Below are 21055 nucleotides of genomic sequence, written 5' to 3' on the forward strand. Positions count from 1 at the left end.
CACCCCCATCCCCCAAAACACACACCCCACTCTACCCCCTATCACCCCCATCCCCCATCTGCCCAGGTAGAGATCAGTACAGCTCTGAAGAGACACTTTATGGCAGGGATGTGAGAGAATGAACATTATGATCCAAACCGGAAATGTAAACATGTTTGACATTGGTTATAAATTAGGCTTTACACATAGAATTGATATGACTCTATGATTGAAATGTCAATTATAGAGCTAACAAATTAAAATATAAGAGAAGCAGACTAAGCAGAAAACTGTACTCATTAAACTTCAACACATTAATCAAAGGTTGAGAGAGGATAAAACATGGCATACACAAACAGGTGCAAAATATTACAAAATACTGTGACCATTAAGTGTCCACTCATTGTGTTACTTCCAATTAATGAAACTTTTAAACTCATATGTTTTAAAATATAAAATAGTGAGGATTTAATGGTTATATGATATATATGTTGGATAATGACTAATAAATTGCACCAAAATAAATCAACCATCAAATAGTTTTTCTGAGAAAAAAATGTTGTTTTTTGCTGCTTATTTTGCTTCTTAGAATTACTAGTTCAAGAAATACATTAAAAGTTCAGGGCAGTGATTAAATTACAAAAATGTAATTTCTCCTGAACAGACCTTTCAAGGGGCGCGGCCTCAATACCGATACCTGAATGGAAGACTTGATGATTGGCTGAGACCTGACCCACACCTTGCCCTATAAACAACACCCCCAGATTCGATGGACAGTATAAATATTCTTCAAAGCGATATTACTACTACAACTTCGTTTTTTTTTTTCAGCAGTCGGTAGTTAGTTTATACTAGCTAGCTACACCAAGAAGCGTTCAAACTTCCGGACGGTTGGCTACAGCATCCTTACTTTAGGGGGTCTTTTGGGGCGCCATTGAAAAGTTTGGATATTTCTTGCTTGCAAAGAAGAGGAACTGTGGAAGCGATGGCAGATTGGAAGTCCCCAGTGAGCTACAATCCATCCTACCATGCTTTTTCCTATGGTCTCATGTACCAAACAGGGCCTGAGCAAAATCATCCCAACATCTCAGGCTGGGCAGAGGCCGTTCCCAACTCTTGGGTCAGCGGCGGCTACCACCAGCGAACGCCGCATCAAATCCCACACAGGAATCCCGAACACAACATTGGTAATGGCAATTCCCACCACCCAGGTCCTGTTATGTATCTCGGCGGCCCTCAGAGCCATACTCCGAGTGGATGCCTTTTCATTCCCCACAACCGGACTCCGTTTGCTCAACCGCCGAAGGAGATCGAGCAGCCAGGTAACTACACTCAAAGAGATTCAGTGTTGCACAGCTCACCGGGTAAATAACGTTAGCTAGCCAAGCTAGTTTACATTACATTTAGTTGTTTTGTGCAATATGGTTAAGAGCAGGTCTCTTACCGTGTATATACGGCCTACAGTACTCTAGGTAGTTCGTGCTTCTACAGCTGCATTGCTTGTTGTTTGGGGTTTTAGGCTGGGTTTCTGTACAGCACTTTGATATATCAGCTGATGTACGAAGGGCTATATAAATGTGATTTTGAATTGTCTATGAAGCAGACTGTTAGGTCGACATAGTGGTAGTTATTGTACTTGCATTTGCTGGGTCTCGGTCGAAAGTTGCGATCTCCCTCTCAAACAAAGTCCATGTGTGAGTATCTGACGCCATCTTGCGAACTACGTGTTTGTGCTTGTGAACCGCCAAAAGTGTCCACTCTTAACCTTTAGTCAGACTGCATGTACAATGGCGCCATCCTGTGGAACTGTTCAAATTCAACCAAGCCAAAATGCAGACTTTATGTACCGACAAGTGTAAATAACTTTATCCTATTTTCTCGCGCAGATTCTTGGACTTCGGAGAAAATCTATCCTCAAACCGACCCTGCCACCTGGGTGAAAACCAACCCTGCCACCTGGGAGTTGGAAGAGGAGATGGAAAGTGGAAGGCCAAATGGTAGTGAGCTTGTCTCCAGCTCCTATCCAGAGAACACAAGCGTACAAATTCTGGGGAGTGAGGACAACGCCCCACCGTCTTTGCCCTTGCCTCTCCCGAAGAAAGCCGACAAGGACACCCCCAAACAAAAAGCTCGGACTGCTTTTTCAACAGGCCAGATGGATGCCCTGACCCGTCGGTTTAACATGCAGAGGTACCTATCCCCTGCTGAGATGAAGGCCCTGGCTGGACTGACGGGGCTAACTTACAAACAGGTGAGTTGATTGATTAGCCTACTGTTATGAGCGTAACCCACTCTTCACCATTGTGTCAAATCATACATTTAGCTGGTATTTACTTCAGATGTTGACTAATTATATGCATGTCATGTAGGTAAAAACTTGGTTACAGAATCGCAGGATGAAACTGAAAAGGCACCAGAAAGACAATGGGGGGTATCCAAACCCTAGCTACCCTAACATGCCACCACACCCTCAGGTGAGCACAATTCTAATGCTGTGTAAAACTGCACAACAGACATGTTCTTTTCCTATTTGATATGTTTGGTTATGTTCTACAATACTACATTTATCTTAAACTACAGTTATTGCTCCAGCAGTTGTCTAGCTTGTGCCTCCTGTTGGTTGGTAACAGGGGCAATAGGCTTGGACATAGTGTCTTTAAAGGCAGGATGAAACCTCTCTACACACATCAGTGCTCGAGCTTCATGCTGGTCGTATGGTGATATTAACCACCATCTCTTTCTAGTTTCAGGGAGAAGCCCAAACACAGATTCTGGATCATCACTCCAACACTCAACAGTTCCAAGAGGCCATGTTCATGAAGAGCCCCCAGCAGAACCTGCCTTACTACACCGGTGGATACCCTCAGCCATCCCCTGCGAGGCCCCTGGGCAACTGGCCCCTGCCACCAGCCATGCCCCACTAATGGCTTCTACAGCACAGCAAGGGGCTACAACATGGACAGTGTAAAACACGACTCCAGCAACAGGTGACGACAGGAGCCCTACTCATTCCAACAGCTCCATACAACCCTGTTTCACAATGCTAGCCAGTAATACACAGGGGAATGTCTCAGTGGTAAATCGACTGTTATTTTTTCTAAATGTGTGGTTGTTTGGAAGGATTCTTACAATTAAGGTTGAGATTCAGACACAGGTTATTCTCAAAAAATGCGGCGTTGGCTAATTATATCAATCCATCTTAGTCATTTGCAGGTCTGTTTGGACTTTTAGCCCTTATTCATATGTTTTATCTCAATGTTGCCTTATTTTTTTTATTTTTTATTTTTTTAAATATCCTTCCAGATGATTTAATATCGTTGAAGAGTTCATTGCTCCTTGTGCTTTTTTACACGCAACTCTGACAAAGTTTTTCACTGTCTATGTTGGAAGTGGCAGGCTTTTTTTTTTTTTTTTTTAAGCCATCACTTAACTACAGATGCTACACATCTGAACATGGGACCTTTGTCTTTTTAACTTTTTTGAATTTTTACCTCTTTTTCTCCTCAACCTTTTCCCCATACTTTTAGTTATGCCTTATGCTTTTTTCTTCTTCTATTTGGATCATAAACCCTTTTGGTTTACCGTCCACCTGTAATGAAATGATGTGGCCATGTTGGTGGGATTTACTTTTCTTTGTCTTTACACGGGGCAGTTTTTTGGAGAACCCACCTACTGTTAAAAGCTCTACACGGAACGCTTCGACCAGGATTGTTGGTAATGTCATCTTGTTGCCTGATCTGTCACTCTTGCAAAGGGGAGACAATGACTGGTTGTACAAATAAAGCATGTCTTATCAGAGCAAACACTGACTCAATACTTGATTTCTTTGTGTGTGTATATATCTCGTATTACTCGCTATATCTATCTCATTGTAATAGATGTCTTTATTGAAAAGATTGTATTTACATTGGAACCAACTCAGTCGATGGCAACTATGGTACACACTATTGGTCCATCACTGACATTACATCATGCTAGAACTGATCCTTCTGCCAAACCGCAAGCCTGTGTCACACCGACACATTCACGTCATACACTTTCATCCCCTTCTAGAGCCATTAACATAATTCCTTGCATCCCCTTTCAGCCTTTGTGGCAGTCTGTCTGACATCTATATTTATTTTTCCCCCACAGGAGGTCTGTACACAGCCCTGTTAGTCATTTCCAAATGCATCTTTCCCCACTTGCAGGCATCGTCAGAGCAGGGAAACCCAACCTGAAACATTCAAACTGGGCCGGTGTGTGTCCATACCCTTTGTCCATCTTGAGGATGCAGTCACTTCACCCCTGCCTTTTTTATTTAACTAGGCAAGTCAGTTAAGAACAACTTCTTGTTGACAATGACAGCCTACCGGGAAACAGTGGGGTAACTGCCTTGTTCAGAATGACAGATTTTTACCTTGTCCACTCGAGGATTCGATCCAGCAACATTTCGGTTCATGGCCTGCTCTAACCACTAGGCTACCTACATGTACAAATAACTTCGACTAACCTGTACCCCCGCACAATGACTGTGAAATGGTACGCCCATTATTTGATTGTGTTTGGTAAAAAATTTGAAATTTTTGTTAAGGGTTTGTAAGTAAACATTTCACGGTAAGGTCTACTTGTTGTATTTGGCGCATGTGACAAATAAAGTTTGATTTGAAGTAGCGAATGAAGTCGGTGAGCACCGCCGAGATGCAGGCATATAACAGGAGGATGATGCTACACAGGGTGTAATGCTCGCAGCCCCACATAGTACAGCACCACCGAGATGCAGGCGTATACCACGAGGATGATGCTACACAGGGTGTAATGCTCGCAGCCCCACGTAGTACAGCTCCACTGAGATGGCACTGAGGGAGGTTAGGGCAATACGTCAGAGATACAGAATATACACTCTTTGTCTGGGTGTTGTTCAGCGTTCTGTGACAAATTACTTTGAGCTAGCTACTAAAATCCCAATCAGAAATAGATTGCCCTGACATAGAGAAAGGGGGAGGGAGAGAAATGATTAGAAACAAGGCTATACACAATAGATGTAGTGTCTGGGTGTTGTTCAGCGTTCTGTGACAAATTACTGAGCTACTAAAAGGCCATGTGATCGATTAGTTTTATACATAACAAGGGAGTTGGAGGAGGGATGGAAGGTTAGGTGGCAGGAAGGGAGGGAGTGAATGAAGGAAGGATGAAAAGAGGGTGGTAGCAAGGAGAGATGGGTAGAGAGAGGGAAGAAGGGAGAGAAGAGGAGGGAGGGAGGGGAAAGAGGGCAGTCAGGTGCAAGCAGAGATGGAGAGCAGAGCGAGGCTTTAGGTTAATTGAAACTGAACAGTTCAAGACACTACACACATCCTGCTGAAAATACACACATACTGTGTACATTTTTTATTGTAATTGAAACTCTACAAGAATTGACAAAAATACATGAAATGTACAATATATGGAACATTTACGAAATGTATGGCATGATTCATAAAATCAAATCGGTCCCGTCACCTGAGAAGAGTCCAGGAAATTCCAGGCCCTGGTCATGTATCTGTGTGTATAGGAGGATATTCCAGACCAGGCTCTGGCCATGTATCTGTGTGTAGAGGAGGATATTCCAGACCAGGCTCTGGCCATGTATCTGTGTGTAGAGGAGGATAATCCAGACCAGGCTCTGGCCATGTATCTGTGTGTAGAGGAGGATATTCCAGACCAGGCTCTGGCCATGTATCTGTGTGTAGAGGAGGATATTCCAGACCAGGCTCTGGCCATGTATCTGTGTGTAGAGGAGGATATTCCAGACCAGGCTCTGGCCATGTATCTGTGTGTAGAGGAGGATATTCCAGACCAGGCTCTGGCCATGTATCTGTGTGTAGAGGAGGATATTCCAGGCCAGGCACTGGCCATGTATCTGTGTGTAGAGGAGGATATTCCAGACCAGGCTCTGGCCATGTATCTGTGTGTAGAGGAGGATATTCCAGGCCAGGCACTGGCCATGTATCTGTGTGTAGAGGAGGATAATCCAGACCAGGCTCTGGCCATGTATCTGTGTGTAGAGGAGGATATTCCAGACCAGGCTCTGGCCATGTATCTGTGTGTAGAGGAGGATAATCCAGGCCAGGCTCTGGCCATGTATCTCTGTGTAGAAGCTACAGGAGCAGTATCCTGGCACACAACTCGGCAACGCGTACAGCATGATAGCCGCCGAGTTGATAGCACCATGACAATGCACGTTAAACATTCCCTGCAGCGCCATGATGATCCCTACAGCAACAATGGAAAACCCAAACATATGGCAGCAGATCCACAAGGTCTGCCATGAGAGGTGACTGTATAGTTTCCTTAAGGAAAAGCACCTTTAGTAAATCTGCTTACTCTGTGAGGGCTTCCCATGTCTGGAATACACTGCCATCAGACATACATAACTGCACCACATATATCACACTTTCACAAAATGCTTGAAGACATGGCTAAAGGTCAATCAGATTTGTGAACATAATCCCTAGCTGTGTATTGCCGCTTTCCATGTTGTCTAGCTTGTGAGGTGTGGAAACACTTTGTTGCTTTTATGAATGTTGTCATTCTCCTTTTTGTCCTATGTTGCTCTGTCTGTATGCTATGTCTTGCTTGTCCTATGTTGCTCTGTCTGTATGCTATGTCTTGCTTGTCCTATGTTGCTCTGTCTGTATGCTATGTCTTGCTTGTCCTATGTTGCTCTGTCTGTATGCTATGTCTTGCTTGTCCTATGTTGCTCTGTCTGTATGCTATGTCTTGCTTGTCCTATGTTGCTCTGTCTGTATGCTATGTCTTGCTTGTCCTATGTTGCTCTGCGTGTGCTCACTGCTCAATGATTGTCTATATTGTAATTGTTTTTAATAACCTGGCCAGGGACTGAGGTTGAAAATTAGCCGGCTGGCTAAAACCGGCACTTTTACTGAAACGTTGATTAATGTGCACTGTCCCTGTAAAAATAAAATAAAAACTCAAACAAGACACACAGGGGTCAAACGGGAGAGCTTCAGGAGCCTATCGAGATCCTGTCGTGATAATAGCTCTCAATTTCTACTGACTACTTTGTCACTGGCATGTCCATGTACATCCACACCCATGTTCTGCGTGTTCTGTGCTTATCAGATTTCCAGTTCTTATGTCACACAGACATTCAGTCCCTGTGCAATGGGAAGTAACACAAGGGGAAAGGAATGCAAAGTATTTGATGAATGCTAGGTGTCAAACATCACACAACTATAAACAAATGGTCAAATTCAACCCTGATCTGCTCTTAGATTTTTCTGGATAAAGATTCTGTATTCTGAGACAGTAATTGTAAGATTTGATGAATGTGTTCTGAGTGTTAAACCAGTGTGTTGATGGTTACCTGTGACCAGGGTTAGAAACTGAGCTCCCATTCCCAACACGGCACACAGCAGGCTTTTATAATGAGGGACCCGGAAAACGTCCGTTTGGATGATCTACCAGCCACTATCCCCTTGGTCCAGATCATCACAGCTCCCCTCCTCAACATTGTACCTACAGTAACGTAAGAAAGAGCTTGAACAATGGAAAAGTAATTCCCACGCACTTTCGATCCCACTTCTATACATAATCCCATTTAAACAGGATTTATAGCCACAAATAGACCTACTCTTATATTCCCAAACTGATGCATTCCAACACCAATATGACCTCTCTGGTGAAACAGAGCACCATTACAATGTCAAATCATCCCCAGTCCGTCCCCTAATTGGTCACCTGGCGAAGTCGTTCTTGAGGACCCGGATGAGGATGATGACAAAGCCCAGTAGTAGCACCACTAGTACCAGGTAGATTTCCAGAGTCTTGGGGAAGAACGAGTAGTCCCTCAGCCTCTCTGCCAGCTGGGCATGGGTCAGAGGGCTATCAAACCAGTGCACGCTGTAGGTTAAGGACAGTGCCAGCCTGCCCCCACCACCCAGTGTCTGGCGCCAACGCCACCCTATCCTCCTCCAGGGGCACTGGCTTGGAGTCCTTCACTGAGACGTTGGCAAAGATCACAGAGTCGCCGTTGTACATGATGTTGAAGTCCAGGTGTGTCCACAGCCCCACCTGTGTACACATAAAAGACACAGACAGACACACACACACACACAGTGAGAGCACATGTAAAGGGAGATAGAACTGAAGAACGACCAACTGACCCTCCTTATGACTTTGAGGCAGGAAGCCACTCTCCTCCATGTACCCCACAAAGCCCCAGATGGGAATGTCATCCAGGACAAACTCAAAGTAACACGGCTCCTCTATGGCCTCTCGGAGCTGGTCCACCTACAAGAAAGGAGACATAAAAGGAAAGATGTCACCAATTAGACTCAGGTACACCTTTCAATTATGCAATGTACTGTGAAGTTGTGTGTATTTCGTCCAAATGCAAATACATCTTTCTCTGTTAGACTTAGCTGGCAGTGACTTGTTTTTCTCTGTATTCTCCCAGAAGTTGATTTTATACAGGGACTCTGTCATCCGATCTCCATCAAGCACTTCTCCCACACTAAGGGACATATGGAGCACCCGAGGAAAAAAAGTTTCTCAGACATGATATGCTAAGTCCTAATGGAGATATTATATACAGTACTGATAACATACATTTCAGTTAACTGAAGAGCCGTACAAGCATAAAATCATTAGTCATGTATTTGCATATTCATATGTATTCACGGACCTCTTGGCCTGCAAACAGACAACACGTAGTAATGATACGTTCCCTGGGGTTCCGGGTTGTGGTAAGGACCAACTTTGTTGACGGATAGGGTTTCGGGATCCCCTTGCTTATAACCCATGTCACCTGTGGTATGAGACACAGGACCAATGTGCAATAGCCTATCATCCTGCAGACTTCTTGCTGTGTATGATGCTCCATTTCAGCCATTACGAGCCCTGTTGCAAATGAATAGAGTTTCAATTTATTAAGAATACAGTACCGCAAGAGTTGAACAGGTCAAGGGTGAAAAATACTAGAAGCATATTCAGGGATTACAGCACACTATTGCAAAACATTAGCATTTCACCATAAGTAAATATACCCAATTTGTGGGAAGTTTATGGAAGGCTACCTGACAGTTTGACCCAAGTTAAACAATTTAAAGGCAATGCTACCAAATACTAATTGCGTGTAATGTAAACTTCTGACCCACTGGGAATGTGATGAAAGAAATAAAAGTTTAAATGAATAATTCTCTCTACTATTGTTCTGACATTTCACATTCTTAAAATAAAGTGGTGATCCTAACTAACTCAAGACAGGGAATTTTTACTTTGAATAAATATCAGGAATTGTGAAAAACTGAGTTTACATGTATTTGGCTAAGATGTATGTGAACTTTCCACTTCAGCTGTACATCGAGGAACTAGCTATCGTGCCGTGCATCAACTAGCTCTAGAACGTACTTATTTTTACTCTACCAAACCTGTCTGTCCTCTGGATTCCTCAGATTCCAGGCCCAATAATACTTACTCGAATCCTCTCTCCTCCTCACCAATGTCCTGCGGGGTTTAATCTAAATATTGATAAAAAAAAATAATAATGTAGGTTCGATTGTGCTACTTCCATTATATAGGAATCCAGATATGTCTCATACTTTTAAAGACACATGAATCGAAGGAGACCGACACCTCACCTTAAAAAATACAAATAACGACGGCTGACTTTTTCAGTGGGCGGGGTGAAGAAGCAAAAAACACACCTCCAATACAGTTTCAAAATGTGTCATTGCCACCTCGTTAATCTATCATCAAAGGATTATTCATTAACCCCTCATATTTGACCATTTAAATAATATATAATATTTTGAGTGTGCATATTCACTGTTGTAATGTGTACTGAGCTATAATAAGAACCGTCCTGTGTTTATTTTTTAAATTATTTTTAATTTTATCCTTTAAAAAAAAGTGTATTTATTTATTAACAGTAACATACAAAACATAACAGCCAGAGTGATTCCACAAAGAAATTAGAAAAAAAACGAATCCACATATCAATTCAAATACAGACATGTAGCGAATAATTTTTTTTACATTTTGTTTTGTATACGTTTTAATGACTCTAAATAGCATTCCACATCAGATCTAAAAAAACTGAGTAAAGGATATTTTTCTTCATAAATTTTGATTTGTGTAAGAAAGATGTTCCCCTTAAAATAAAGAGATTTATGACATACTCACGTTCAATTGTGGAATCAGTGTAGTAGAATAATATGTCAAACTTAGACATTTCAATGGTTGTATGCAATATGAGGCCAAGATATAGTTTTACATCAGTCCAGAACACTTCACTATATAAACAGTGACAGAATAAGTGTTCACTAGATTCCGTTTCTAGTTAACAAAAACTGCATTCACTGGTAACATCAGGTATATATTTAGAAATCAAGCTATTACTCGGATAGAATCTCCTTTACTTTATTGGTCACCATAAATGTGTGTGGAGTGAGCCAAGCACGGCTCCAGTTTACATCAAACGATGAAGGCCAACAAAATATCGCAGAGGGAATAGACTTCCTGTAGAAAATATCCCTTAATAAACATAATAAATTGTTGAATTTCGTATCTAGTAGACCAATGCCATTTACCTGGATATCACCTACAATCGGAGATATTCCAAAATCTACATTATTCTGAAGAAAAGTTTTTATCCCACTAGGTATAGCTGTAATAACAGTGTCATATTCCTCGCTTAAAACCTCAAAGTTGTATCTTTCCATAAATTATTTCCACGTAAATAGGTTCCCACTAATATTAACTAATTGTCTGGACAAGGATAATGTTTTTCGAGAACCATTTATGGTAAAATAACATTTTTTTTTCTATGTAATAACGACCCATTGTTCCATATAAAACCTGTATAATAGTAATAACCGCTTGCTTCAAAGAGGCAGGTAGTTCTCCCTTCTTTAAAGCCTCCAAGGTTTCAAGTAAAAATGGTGCTCTTTCTTCAGAGAAGGTTCAGAGGTTAATCCATCACAACCTGGAGATTTATTTTTATTTTTAACTGAGCAATCCCGTACTGGATGTCCATAATGGATAAATCTTGACAACAAGACCGATTGAATTCGTCACTAACCGAATTAACCTTCTCTATAGAATCAAGGAGATGCTTAGAGTCACTCAAATTGTTATCTAAGGAGTAAAGATTCTCATACAATTTAGTGGTAAAGTCTGATAACAACTCTCTATCCTCAGTGGTAACCCCATTAATCTTACATTTCCGAAGTGTGTTGAGTTCCCCTCTCCTCTTTTCCAAATTAAAAAAGTATCGACTGTTCTTTTCACCTTTTTCAAGCCATTGTTTTCTGGATCTTATGAACGCTCATCTAGCATTTTCCTCATACAATGTATCTAGTTGATTCTGTAAATCATCCAATTTAGCTTTCTCAATAAAATCAAGATGCTCAATCTCTGTGATATCCGCATTTGTCTTAGAGAGTTCAGCTACCTCACATCTCCTCCTTCAAGCCGTTTTCCATAAGTAATACAGGCTGAGCGGATTTTACATTTCAGCAGTTCCCAATATTGACCAAATTCTGCATTAGATGTAGCTAAAATCCAGTAAACAGAAATTAGATTCTTAATCCCATTTTTAAATCATCATGCAATAACAATGAGTTATAATATAATAATAATATATGCCATTTAGCAGACGCTTTTATCCAAAGCGACTTACAGTCATGTGTGCATACATTCTACGTATGGGTGGACCCACTACCCTGGCGTTACAAGCGCCATGCTCTACCAACTGAGCTACAGAAGGACCACAGTTATTTAATTTCCAATAACCACCAGAGTATTTCTTACCATCATTGCTGCACATTCTTACAGTCATGACTCTATGATCCGTCAGGACTGCAGGCAATATTTTGTTTTACCTCTACAGTGTTGGGCTCAAGACTAGAGGTTATCACCCACAAATACATTCTTGATTGTAGAAAACAATCTCTATTACTTCATGTGTATCGTCTCTCTCCAGGGTTTGTAAATCTCCATATGTCAATTAAGTCCGGGTTTTGACAGAAATTCACGAACTTGTTCACACCAATGTTAGGCCTATGAGGCAATCTATCAGTCTCATTAGAATAAACCATATTAAAATCTCAACCAGCTATAATCTGACTGGACGGATATTTTCTCAAAAGACTTTTAAGAGTTTCTTCAATTTCCTCTAGAAGTACGTTATTTGGAGGACTAGAACAGTATCTATATACATTACACAACACAAATAATCTGTCCATGTGGTTGATGACCGCTACTAGCCAATGTCCATTGGAATCCATTTGAGTAAACAAAAAAATATCTTTGGAATTGTGTGCTAAAATTGCAATCCCAGCTGAATGATTAGTCCCGTGGGCCCAAAAAATTACAATGCCCCACTGATTTTTCCAATAATTATAGTCCTCTTTGCAATTAATGTGTTTTTTGAACGAATGCAAGATCTGCGTTGCAGTCCTTACAAAACAAACAAAAAAAGCTTTTCTCTTCACCGGTGTTTATTAAATAACTGATATTTCTCTCCCAAGGATTGCCCTTAATCTCGCTAACCAATCAAATATGATTATTAACTTTCTGTCAGAGATACAGGCATCTTAATCCGTTATCGGTCAATCGATGGAGGCTTGTTTAATGGCGCTGTACCCGAAAGGATTCGAACACTCGACTTGTAATGCCTGGATTTCGATTTCGCGCGAAATTGAGGCATTTGTCTTCGCGCCCGAAGCAGTGGACTCCGGGAAAGTATCACGACTAGAACATTCGGTGAGTCGCAGGTAAACAACGGTTTTTTTCGCATGTTAGTCATCATACGTCGGTAGTTGATTAACGTCTAATATTGCATAACATATCTACATTAAAATAGCATCAAGTCAAATATCATAATTGTGCGCGAGGAGGACACTAAAGCAGTCTTTCATGTACACAATGCATAGCTAGCTAGTTGCTAACGTTTGCTCTCAGTCAGCTAACTATCGCATTCATTGTTTTGCAGAGCACATTCCACCATGGGAATTCACGGGCTTGCAAAGTTGATTGCAGACCAGGCACCATCTGCTATAAAAGAACAAGACATCAAGAACTACTTTGGTAACCACCTAACATGACTGTTATTTTTTTGTTGTTGCCGTCCAAGCTTTCTGGTCATGCAGGGGTGTAATCACGACGTTGCAATATTGTCTTGTTCTCTGGACTACTTTAGGGCGGAAGATCGCAATAGACGCCTCCATGTGTATGTATCAGTTCCTTGTCGCTGTTAGACAGGATGGTAATGTGCTACAAAACGAGGATGGAGAGACCACAAGGTAGCTAACCAGCTACATGTTCCCGCATGCCTGTAGAGCTACTCGTGCATGTGTGAGATGTTAATAATAGTGAATTAATATACTTTATATATTATTCTAACCCGTTCTATATGTGATATTTTCAAGTTTCAAGTCGGTTTTGTCACGTGAATTTTCTTGCATCCTCAGCCATCTCATGGGCATGTTCTACCGAACTATCCGCATGCTGGAGCACGGCATCAAGCCTGTCTATGTGTTTGATGGCAAGCCCCCACAGCTGAAGTCAGGAGAGGTGAGACAGCCTGAGGTCACATTAGCCTCTAATGAGTCAGTGTGGACTGGACAAGCCTCCACTGTTAACTTTGAGATAAAAACACATTTTTCTAACAGTCCCTTTACAATGTAGAATAAACTTAATTTTAACTTACTCTGCATCAATGAGAGTATGATGAAAGGTTAGTCTACATGCGTTTACTCAAATATTGAACAATCTAACTCGCTTGCTCGCTCTCTCTCTGGTTCTAGCTGGAGAAGAGAGGAGAGAGGAGGGCTGAGGCTGAGAAACTGCTGGCCCAGGCACAGGAAGCAGGTAGAGCAAGTCACCCACTGCAAACTGACATTGATTTACTTCATGTTTGCATGCAAACAGAAATTACACCATGGAATTGTGTAGTGACAACCTATTTTCATATTCGCCACTAGGGGAGCAGGCGAACATTGATAAGTTCAGTAAACGTCTGGTGAAAGTCACCCGGCAACACAACGACGAATGCAAGAAGCTGCTCACCCTGATGGGGGTGCCATACATCGAGGTTTGTCTAAATCTCTGTTTAGTTCCTTTCCTTAGCCAATCATAAACAGTTGAATGTTATGTGAATGTAGTTAGGTATACCTATGTCCATAAAGATATTTTTCCGTCGCGCATATGCCGTCTCGGTGAACTAATCCATTGCGGAATCATAGACTAAAAGCCTATTTATGCTTGATCTGAAAATGTGGTGGAGGGTGTGACGCAACTGTGGAGCCTCCACAGACATGCAGAGGCCAAATCAAACTCTGTGCTGCAATGCCATGCGCCTCCCAAATGTTGCAACAATGCGGAGGGCTCTGTATAGCTCCGCATTGACATGATTGGTTGACGGTAGGTGAGGGCGGTACATCCTGATTAAACACAAACTCACTTCCATGACAACTTCCTTCACAACAGCAATGCTCTGACTTTTGCAGAGGCCGTATCACCGAAAAGGTGCAGATGTCAGATTGACCATGCGGCATCCAGATGCACAATGTACTTCTGTCTCCAGAATGTGCTCTCTCCCGCCAATTTGTGCACATTCATTGTTTCATAACTGCATTGTGTGAATTGTTTGCATTTGCTTGTTAGTGTTTGATTGCTAGTTTGTCTATTCCCCATTACATATATCAAATCAAAGTTTCACGTGCGCCGAATACAACAGTGAAATGCTTACTTACAGGCTCTAACCAATAGTGCAAAAAAAGTATTAGGTGAACAATGGGTAGGTAAAGAAATAAAACAGTAAAAAGACAGGCTATATACAGTAGCGAGGCTATGAAAGTAGCGAGGCTACATACAGACTTCGCTGGCAGTGATGTTCGTCAGGCTGATTGAGGTAGTATGTATGTGTAGATATGGTTATCACCAGTTACATTTACTGTTACTTCCTATAATCTTTAATCTACAATGTTTGTTTGATTACGGTCATTTCTGTTTAATGCATTCAATATATTATTACTCCTTTTACCATTCTCGTTGTCAGAGTGGACACATTGTTTGCACAATGGACAACCTATGCAACACTTGTGAGAAACAATGAAAGATTTATGTCATTCCCTTTAAGAGTTTTGTCAATTCAACTTAGTCATTGTCTTTTGTTTGGAGCGTTCCTGTCAATGTTGAGTAAGGACATGTACCTGATTATGCTTAGAAGTAGGCCTACAGGCTACCTGGCTTGCGTACATATGTCGGCATAAATGTGCCCATTTGGGGGATCTGATAGTATTTCTGTTTTGGCTAGTTCATTTGTTCTGTTTTGATAGTGAAGATACAATCTCCCATCTCACCATCTAGGCTCCGTGTGAGGCTGAGGCGAGCTGCGCTGCTCTGGTTAAGGCTGGGAAGGTGTTTGCCACTGCAACAGAGGATATGGACGGTCTGACTTTTGGAACAGGGGTCCTACTAAGGCACCTCACTGCCAGCGAAGCCAAGTACTACTGCACTTCCTATACTACCTTAATCATTACCTATCTTTTCATCCCATTATACAGTATTTGCAGCATCACAGCCATACAGTTTGTGGTCCTATTTTAACAGTAGAAAAAGCAGTGCATGTTATTGTATTTGTGTGTTAGATATTCATATATTTTTTTAAAGTTTTATAACATTTATGTTCCTCTATCCTAGAAAGCTTCCTATCCAGGAGTTCCTGTTCAGTCGCCTTCTGCAGGACATTAATCTGACCCATGAGCAGGTATCTCCAGACATATCCGTCTTCTGTGGTCAAGAACTGTCAGTATAATGTCATGTTGTGACATCAGACCATGACCTTTTTGTTTGTAACTGTGTAGTCCTCTACCTCCGCCACTCACTCTTCCCCTCTCTCGCCTCTGTCTCAGTTCATAGACCTGTGCATACTGCTGGGCTGTGACTACTGTGGTACTATCAAGGGAATCGGGCCCAAGAGAGCCATTGACTTGATCAGACAACACGGCTCCATCGAGGAGATTCTGGAGAACATCGACCCGTCTGTGAGTACTGCTCTACTGACTGTCCGTAGCTAAGTAGTGTTCACTGTATTACATTCTCCATTGTCTCCATTGCTCCTCTTCAGCGCAGACATTCAGGACACTCCCACATTACTAACAGTCTTTAGTTTAAGTTCAAAACAACGATGCAGCAGTTCTCCCTGTCCCAGAAGTCAGTCTGAGTGTCTTTCTCCTTGGCCCCTTGCAGAAGCACCCTGCCCCAGAGGACTGGCTGTATAAGGAAGCCAGAGGACTGTTCCTGCAGCCTGACGTGGTGGACTGCTCCACCGTAGACCTCAAGTGGAGCGAGCCTAACGAGGATGCCCTCATCCAGTTCATGTGTGCAGAGAAACAGTTCAGGTGACTGATAGTCTGAGCAATGAACATTATTGGCCCCTTAAAAATATATATGTTTTTACATAGCATAAAAGTAACAATTGTGTCAAACAGAACTTTAATACTCTTTACCTAATGATTTATGTGAGTTTAGAATGGCAGGGGCGAGTCCTAAATTCTCCCATTTGATGTCATCGCATGACTAAGGGGAAATTCAACTAAAGTGGAAGTTGGGATTTACCCCAAATGGTGTAAATAGTGGAATAGATTCTTCAGTCACACTTCTGTGTTCTAAATCAGTCAATTATTCTAAGTGGTGCAGTGCTTGTAGACCTCTGCTGCCTTTTCACTGTTTTAAATGTTAACATTTACATTTTAGCAGACACTATTATCCAGAGGGACTTACAGGAGCAGTTAGGGTTAAGAGCCTTGCTCAAGGACACATCGACAGATTTTTCACCTAGTTTGCTCAGTGATTCGAACCAGTGACCTTTCGGTTATTGGCCCAACGCTCTTAACTGCTAGGCTACCTGCCACACCAATTTCACACCACATCCACATGTTATGCCGTTGTTGGTATTTTGTATTTATTATGGATCCCCTTAAGCTACTCTTCCTGTGGTCCAAACACACCAAAGCACCCACATTATATATAAAACCAAAGATAAAACGGTGAACTACGTTTGTACTGAATGAACTAAAGATTAAACAGTACATCATATAACATCTCTACACCACCACACATCCACAACATGTTCAATACAACAATATCACAATGTGAATCTATGCATGCAATGTGAGTGATGAAGTTTGTGACTCATCCTTTCAGGTGTGTGTGTGTGATGTGTTTTCAGTGAGGACCGCATCAAGAACGGTTGTAAGAAGATTCTGAAGAGCCGACAGGGCAGCACACAGGGACGACTGGACACCTTCTTCACCATCACCGGGTCTCTGTCATCAAAACGCAAGGTGCTTAGGTCACTACATCACATACTTGACAGCATGGCACACAGAGGGAGAGAAGTGGAGCTAGAAACCTGAACAATCTAAATGGTTGACAGTTTGTTCTATTACAGATTGTCTTGAGAGAGAAACAACAACATGAAGTCTCTTGATCAATCAATCAAATTTTATTTATATAGCCCTTCGTACATCAGCTGATATCTCAAAGTGCTGTACAGAAACCCAGCCTAAAACCCCAAACAGCAAGCAATGCAGGTGTAGAAGCACGGTGGCTAGGAAAAACTCCCTAGAAAGGCCAAAACCTAGGAAGAAACCTAGAGAGGAACCAGGCTATGTGGGGTGGCCAGTCCTCTTCTGGCTGTGCCGGGTGGAGATTATAACAACATGGCCAAGATGTTCAAATGTTCATAAATGACCAGCATGGTCGAATAACAACAAGGCAGTACAGTTGAAACTGGAGCAGCAGCACAGTCAGGTGGACTGGGGACAGCAAGGAGTCATCATGTCAGGTAGTCCTGGGGCATGGTCCTAGGGCTCAGGTCTTCCGAGAGAGAGAAAGAAAGAAGGAGAGAATTAGATTCACACAGGACACCGAATAGGACAGGAGAATTACTCCAGATATAACAAACTGACCCTAGCCCCCTGACACAAACTACTGCAGCATAAATACTGGAGGCTGAGACAGGAGGGGTCAGGAGACACTGTAGCCCCATCCGAGGACCATACTGTATCCATGTTAATCCTCTACTTCCTCCTTGTTTAGGAACCTGAGACAAAGGGATCCAACAAGAAGAAACAGAAGACCGGTGCAACCCCAGGCAAATTTAAGAAGGGAAAATAGACTACAAACAGGAAGTGAAGCAAGTATAGCGGAAGTTAGTGCAGGAGTGTATGAATCACTTCGCTACAATTACTTACTACAATTCTAGTGCGTCTGATCAAGTCTGTTTTTCATGTTGAACTAGGCAAGTTTTATGAATGTTTATTCTTTTGAATAAAATATTTTTAAAAAATAATGGATTTCGGCTTGAATTTGAATTATTATTTTTTATAACAAATGAAATGTAACTTGCATTCTCATTCAAGTCAGAGCTAGGGGAGAGGGAGATGCCTCTTGCTGAAGCTTTGTTGCATTATCAATATGACAAACAAAATGTGCTAGAGTATAGAGTCAGGGGAAATGTTTTTATAGCACATTTCCGTTCTTGTGGAGACTTTAAAAGCATCATGTTAAATTAATACTGTCCTTTTTTTCTCTCTCTATATACACACACAGTGCATTCAGAAAGTATTCAGACCCCTTGACTTTTTCCACATTTTGTTACATTACAGCCTTATTCTAAAATGGATTAAATACTTTCTCCCCCTCAATCTACACACACTACCCCATAATGACAAAGCGAAAACCAGGTTTTTAGAAATGTTTGCATATTTATAAACAACTTATAAGTATTCAGACTGTTTGCTATGAGACTTGAAATTGAGGTGCATCCTGTTTCCATTGATCATCCTTGAGATGTTACTACAACTTGATTGGAGTCCACCTTTGGTAAATTCAATTTATTGGACATGATGTGGAAACGGCACACACCTGTCTATATAAGGTCCCACAGTTGACTGTGCATGTCAAAGCCAACACCAAGCTGTGAGGTTGAAGGAATTGTCTGTAGAGCCCTGAGAGGATTGTGTCGAGGCACAGATCTGGGGAAGGTTACCCAAACATGTCTGCAGCCTTGAAGTTCCCCATGAACACATTGGCCTCCATTGGATGTCTTTCATGGGCAGGGAGACTGGTCTGGATAGAGGGAAAGATGAACAGAACAAAGTAAAAGAAATCCTTCACTCAAACCTGGTCAGGACCTCAGACTGGGGCAAAGGTTCACTTTCCAACAGAACCACCCTAAGCACACAGCCAAGACAAGGCAGGAGTGGCTGTTGGACAAGTCTCTGAAGGTCCTTGAGTGGCCCAGCCAGAGCCCGGACTTGAACCTGATCTAACATCTATGGAGAGACCTGAAAATAGCTGTGTAGTGATGCTCCCCATCCAACCTGACAGAGCTTGAAAGGGTCTGCAGAGAATAATGGGAGAAACTCCAAATACAGGTGTGTCAAACCCAAGAAGACTGGAGTTGTAATCACTGCTAAAGGTGCTTTAACAAAGTACTCTGTAATTCAGCACTCTATTACCCTCCTTCTTGGTCAAATAGCCCTGACACAGCCTGGAGGTGTGTTGGGTCATTGTCCTGTAGGAAAACATGATGGGATGGCGTATCGCTGCAGAATGCTGTGGTAGCCATGCTGGTTAAGTGCGCCTTGCATTCTAAATCATTGTCAGTGTCACCAGCAAAGCACCATCACAACTCATCCTCCATGCTTCACAGTTGGAACCGAACATGGAGAGATCTTTTGTTCACCTACTCTGCGTCTCACTAAGACATGGCATTTGGAACCAAAAATCTTACATTTTTACTCCAGACCAAAGGACAGATTTCCACCAGTCTCATATCCATTACGTGTGTTTCTTGGCACAAGCAAGTCTTCTTATTGATGTCCTTTAGGTGTGGTTTCTTTGGAAGTAATTTGACCATGAAGGCCTGATTCACACAGTCCCCTCTGAACAGTTCAGATGTGTCTGTTACTTGAACTCTGAAGCATTTATTTGGGCTGCGATTTCTGAGGCTGGTAACTAAGGAACTTAACCTCTGTAGCAGAGGTGACTCTGGGTCTTCCTTTCCTGTGGCGGTCGTCATGACAGCCAGTTTCATCATAGCGCTTGATAATTTGAGACTGCACTGAAACGTTCAAAGTTCTTGACATTTTCCGCATTGACTGACCTTCATGTCTGAAAGTAATGGACTGTCATTTCTCTTTGCTTATTTTAGCTTTTCTTGCCATAATATGGGCTCCCGAGTGGTGCAGTGGTCTTAGGCACTGCATCTCAGTGCAAGAGGCGTCAGTCATTACAGTCCCTGGTTTGATTCCAGGCTGTTTCACGTCTGGCCGTAATTGGGAGTCTCATATGTAGGCGCACAATTGGCCCAGCTTTGGCCGGGGTAGGCAGTCATTGTAAATAATAGTTTGTTCTTAACTGACTTGCCAAGTTAAATAAAGGTTCAATTTAAAATGGGGGAAAAGATGATGGGCTTCGCCCTATTTGGTGAAAGACCATCTTCTGTATACCAACCCTACCTAGTCACAACACAACTGATTGGCTGAAACGCATTAAGAAGGAAAGAAATTCCACAAATTAACTTTTAACAAGGCACACCTGTTAATTGAAATTCATTCCAGGTGATTACCTCATGAAGCTGGTTGGGAGAATACCAAGAGTGCAAGGCTGTCATCAAGGCAAAGAGTGGCTAATTTGAAGAATCTCAAATATAAAATATATTTTGATTTGTTTAACACTTTTGGTTACTACATGATTCCATATGTGTTATTTCATAATTTTGATGTTTTCACTATTCTACAATGTAGACAATAGTAAAAGAGAGAACCCTTGAGTAGGTGTGTCTAAACGTTTGACTGTATATAATTAGTAGACAATTATACTACTTCTTTTGAAAATGCAAATAATTTTGTTCACTTATAAGGAATAGGAAGTACATCACATGCCATTGTCCAACTTGAATTGCAACACTTCAGTTTGTCAGAACTCACTATGGGTGTGATATCATCTCCTTTTCTGTGATCGCTTTTCAAGATCATAAGGCAAGTGTCAACTTCTTCACTATCTTTTCATTTTAATG

At 41.8% G+C, this 21055-nt stretch overlaps 4 protein-coding genes and 1 pseudogene across 34 annotated transcripts in view; 3 read left to right on the forward strand and 2 right to left on the reverse strand.

Moving 5' to 3' along the window:
* ipo4 (importin 4) overlaps window positions 1-1731 on the reverse strand; it is a 29450-nt gene extending 27719 nt beyond the window's left edge. For 20 of the 24 annotated variants that reach the window (XM_052483897.1, XM_052483889.1, XM_052483891.1 and 17 more), the window contains exon 1: window positions 1620-1731. In XM_052483897.1, coding sequence (XP_052339857.1) covers window positions 1620-1691 — 72 coding nt within the window. In that variant the 5' untranslated portion in view covers window positions 1692-1731. The remainder of the gene's footprint in view (window positions 1-1619) is intronic. The other 4 variants (XM_052483892.1, XM_052483876.1, XM_052483878.1 and 1 more) reach the window with 2 other exon arrangements.
* nanog (nanog homeobox) lies at window positions 687-3773 on the forward strand. The gene is made up of 4 exons (XM_035755730.2): window positions 687-1301; window positions 1866-2230; window positions 2349-2453; window positions 2724-3773. Exons 1-4 carry the CDS (start codon window positions 965-967, stop codon window positions 2901-2903), a joined length of 987 nt encoding a protein of 328 aa, XP_035611623.2. The 5' UTR covers window positions 687-964; the 3' UTR covers window positions 2904-3773.
* Window positions 3774-6304: 2531 nt separating this feature from the next.
* Window positions 6305-9695, reverse strand: LOC118370664 (transmembrane 9 superfamily member 1-like; annotated as a pseudogene).
* A 2884-nt stretch (window positions 9696-12579) lies between these two features.
* Window positions 12580-18326, forward strand: fen1 (flap structure-specific endonuclease 1). Of its 2 annotated transcripts, none has more exons than XM_035755720.2 (12): window positions 12580-12737; window positions 12956-13050; window positions 13163-13265; window positions 13434-13536; window positions 13770-13833; window positions 13947-14056; window positions 15334-15470; window positions 15667-15733; window positions 15879-16010; window positions 16216-16367; window positions 17198-17312; window positions 18070-18326. In XM_035755720.2, exons 1-12 carry the CDS (start codon window positions 12580-12582, stop codon window positions 18145-18147), a joined length of 1314 nt encoding a protein of 437 aa, XP_035611613.2. In that variant the 3' UTR covers window positions 18148-18326. The 2 variants fall into 2 exon arrangements, with proteins under 2 accessions (XP_035611613.2, XP_035611614.1); XM_035755721.1 differs by having other exon boundaries at window positions 12592-12726.
* A 2556-nt stretch (window positions 18327-20882) lies between these two features.
* Window positions 20883-21055, forward strand: part of LOC118370655 (B-cell receptor CD22-like) — a 30533-nt gene continuing 30360 nt past the window's right edge. For 6 of the 7 annotated variants that reach the window (XM_052483912.1, XM_052483913.1, XM_052483907.1 and 3 more), the window contains exon 1: window positions 20883-21017. The gene's annotated coding sequence lies outside the window, so the exon portion shown is untranslated. The remainder of the gene's footprint in view (window positions 21018-21055) is intronic. The other variant, XM_052483911.1, reaches the window with a different exon arrangement.

Source organism: Oncorhynchus keta, chromosome 28 (genome assembly GCF_023373465.1).
Source record: "Oncorhynchus keta strain PuntledgeMale-10-30-2019 chromosome 28, Oket_V2, whole genome shotgun sequence".
Taxonomy (NCBI): Eukaryota; Metazoa; Chordata; class Actinopteri; order Salmoniformes; family Salmonidae; genus Oncorhynchus; species Oncorhynchus keta.

Coding starts and splice junctions, on each gene's coding strand:
- nanog (XM_035755730.2), top strand. CDS start 965: ATGGCAGATTGGAAGTCCCCAGTGAGCTACAATCCATCCTACCATGCT. Junction 1,302..1,865: donor GAAGGAGATCGAGCAGCCAG/GTAACTACACTC, acceptor TTTCTCGCGCAG/ATTCTTGGACTTCGGAGAAA. Junction 2,231..2,348: donor CGGGGCTAACTTACAAACAG/GTGAGTTGATTG, acceptor CATGTCATGTAG/GTAAAAACTTGGTTACAGAA.
- fen1 (XM_035755720.2), top strand. CDS start 12,580: ATGGAGGCTTGTTTAATGGCGCTGTACCCGAAAGGATTCGAACACTCG. Junction 13,537..13,769: donor CACAGCTGAAGTCAGGAGAG/GTGAGACAGCCT, acceptor CTCTGGTTCTAG/CTGGAGAAGAGAGGAGAGAG. Junction 16,011..16,215: donor TGGAGAACATCGACCCGTCT/GTGAGTACTGCT, acceptor GGCCCCTTGCAG/AAGCACCCTGCCCCAGAGGA.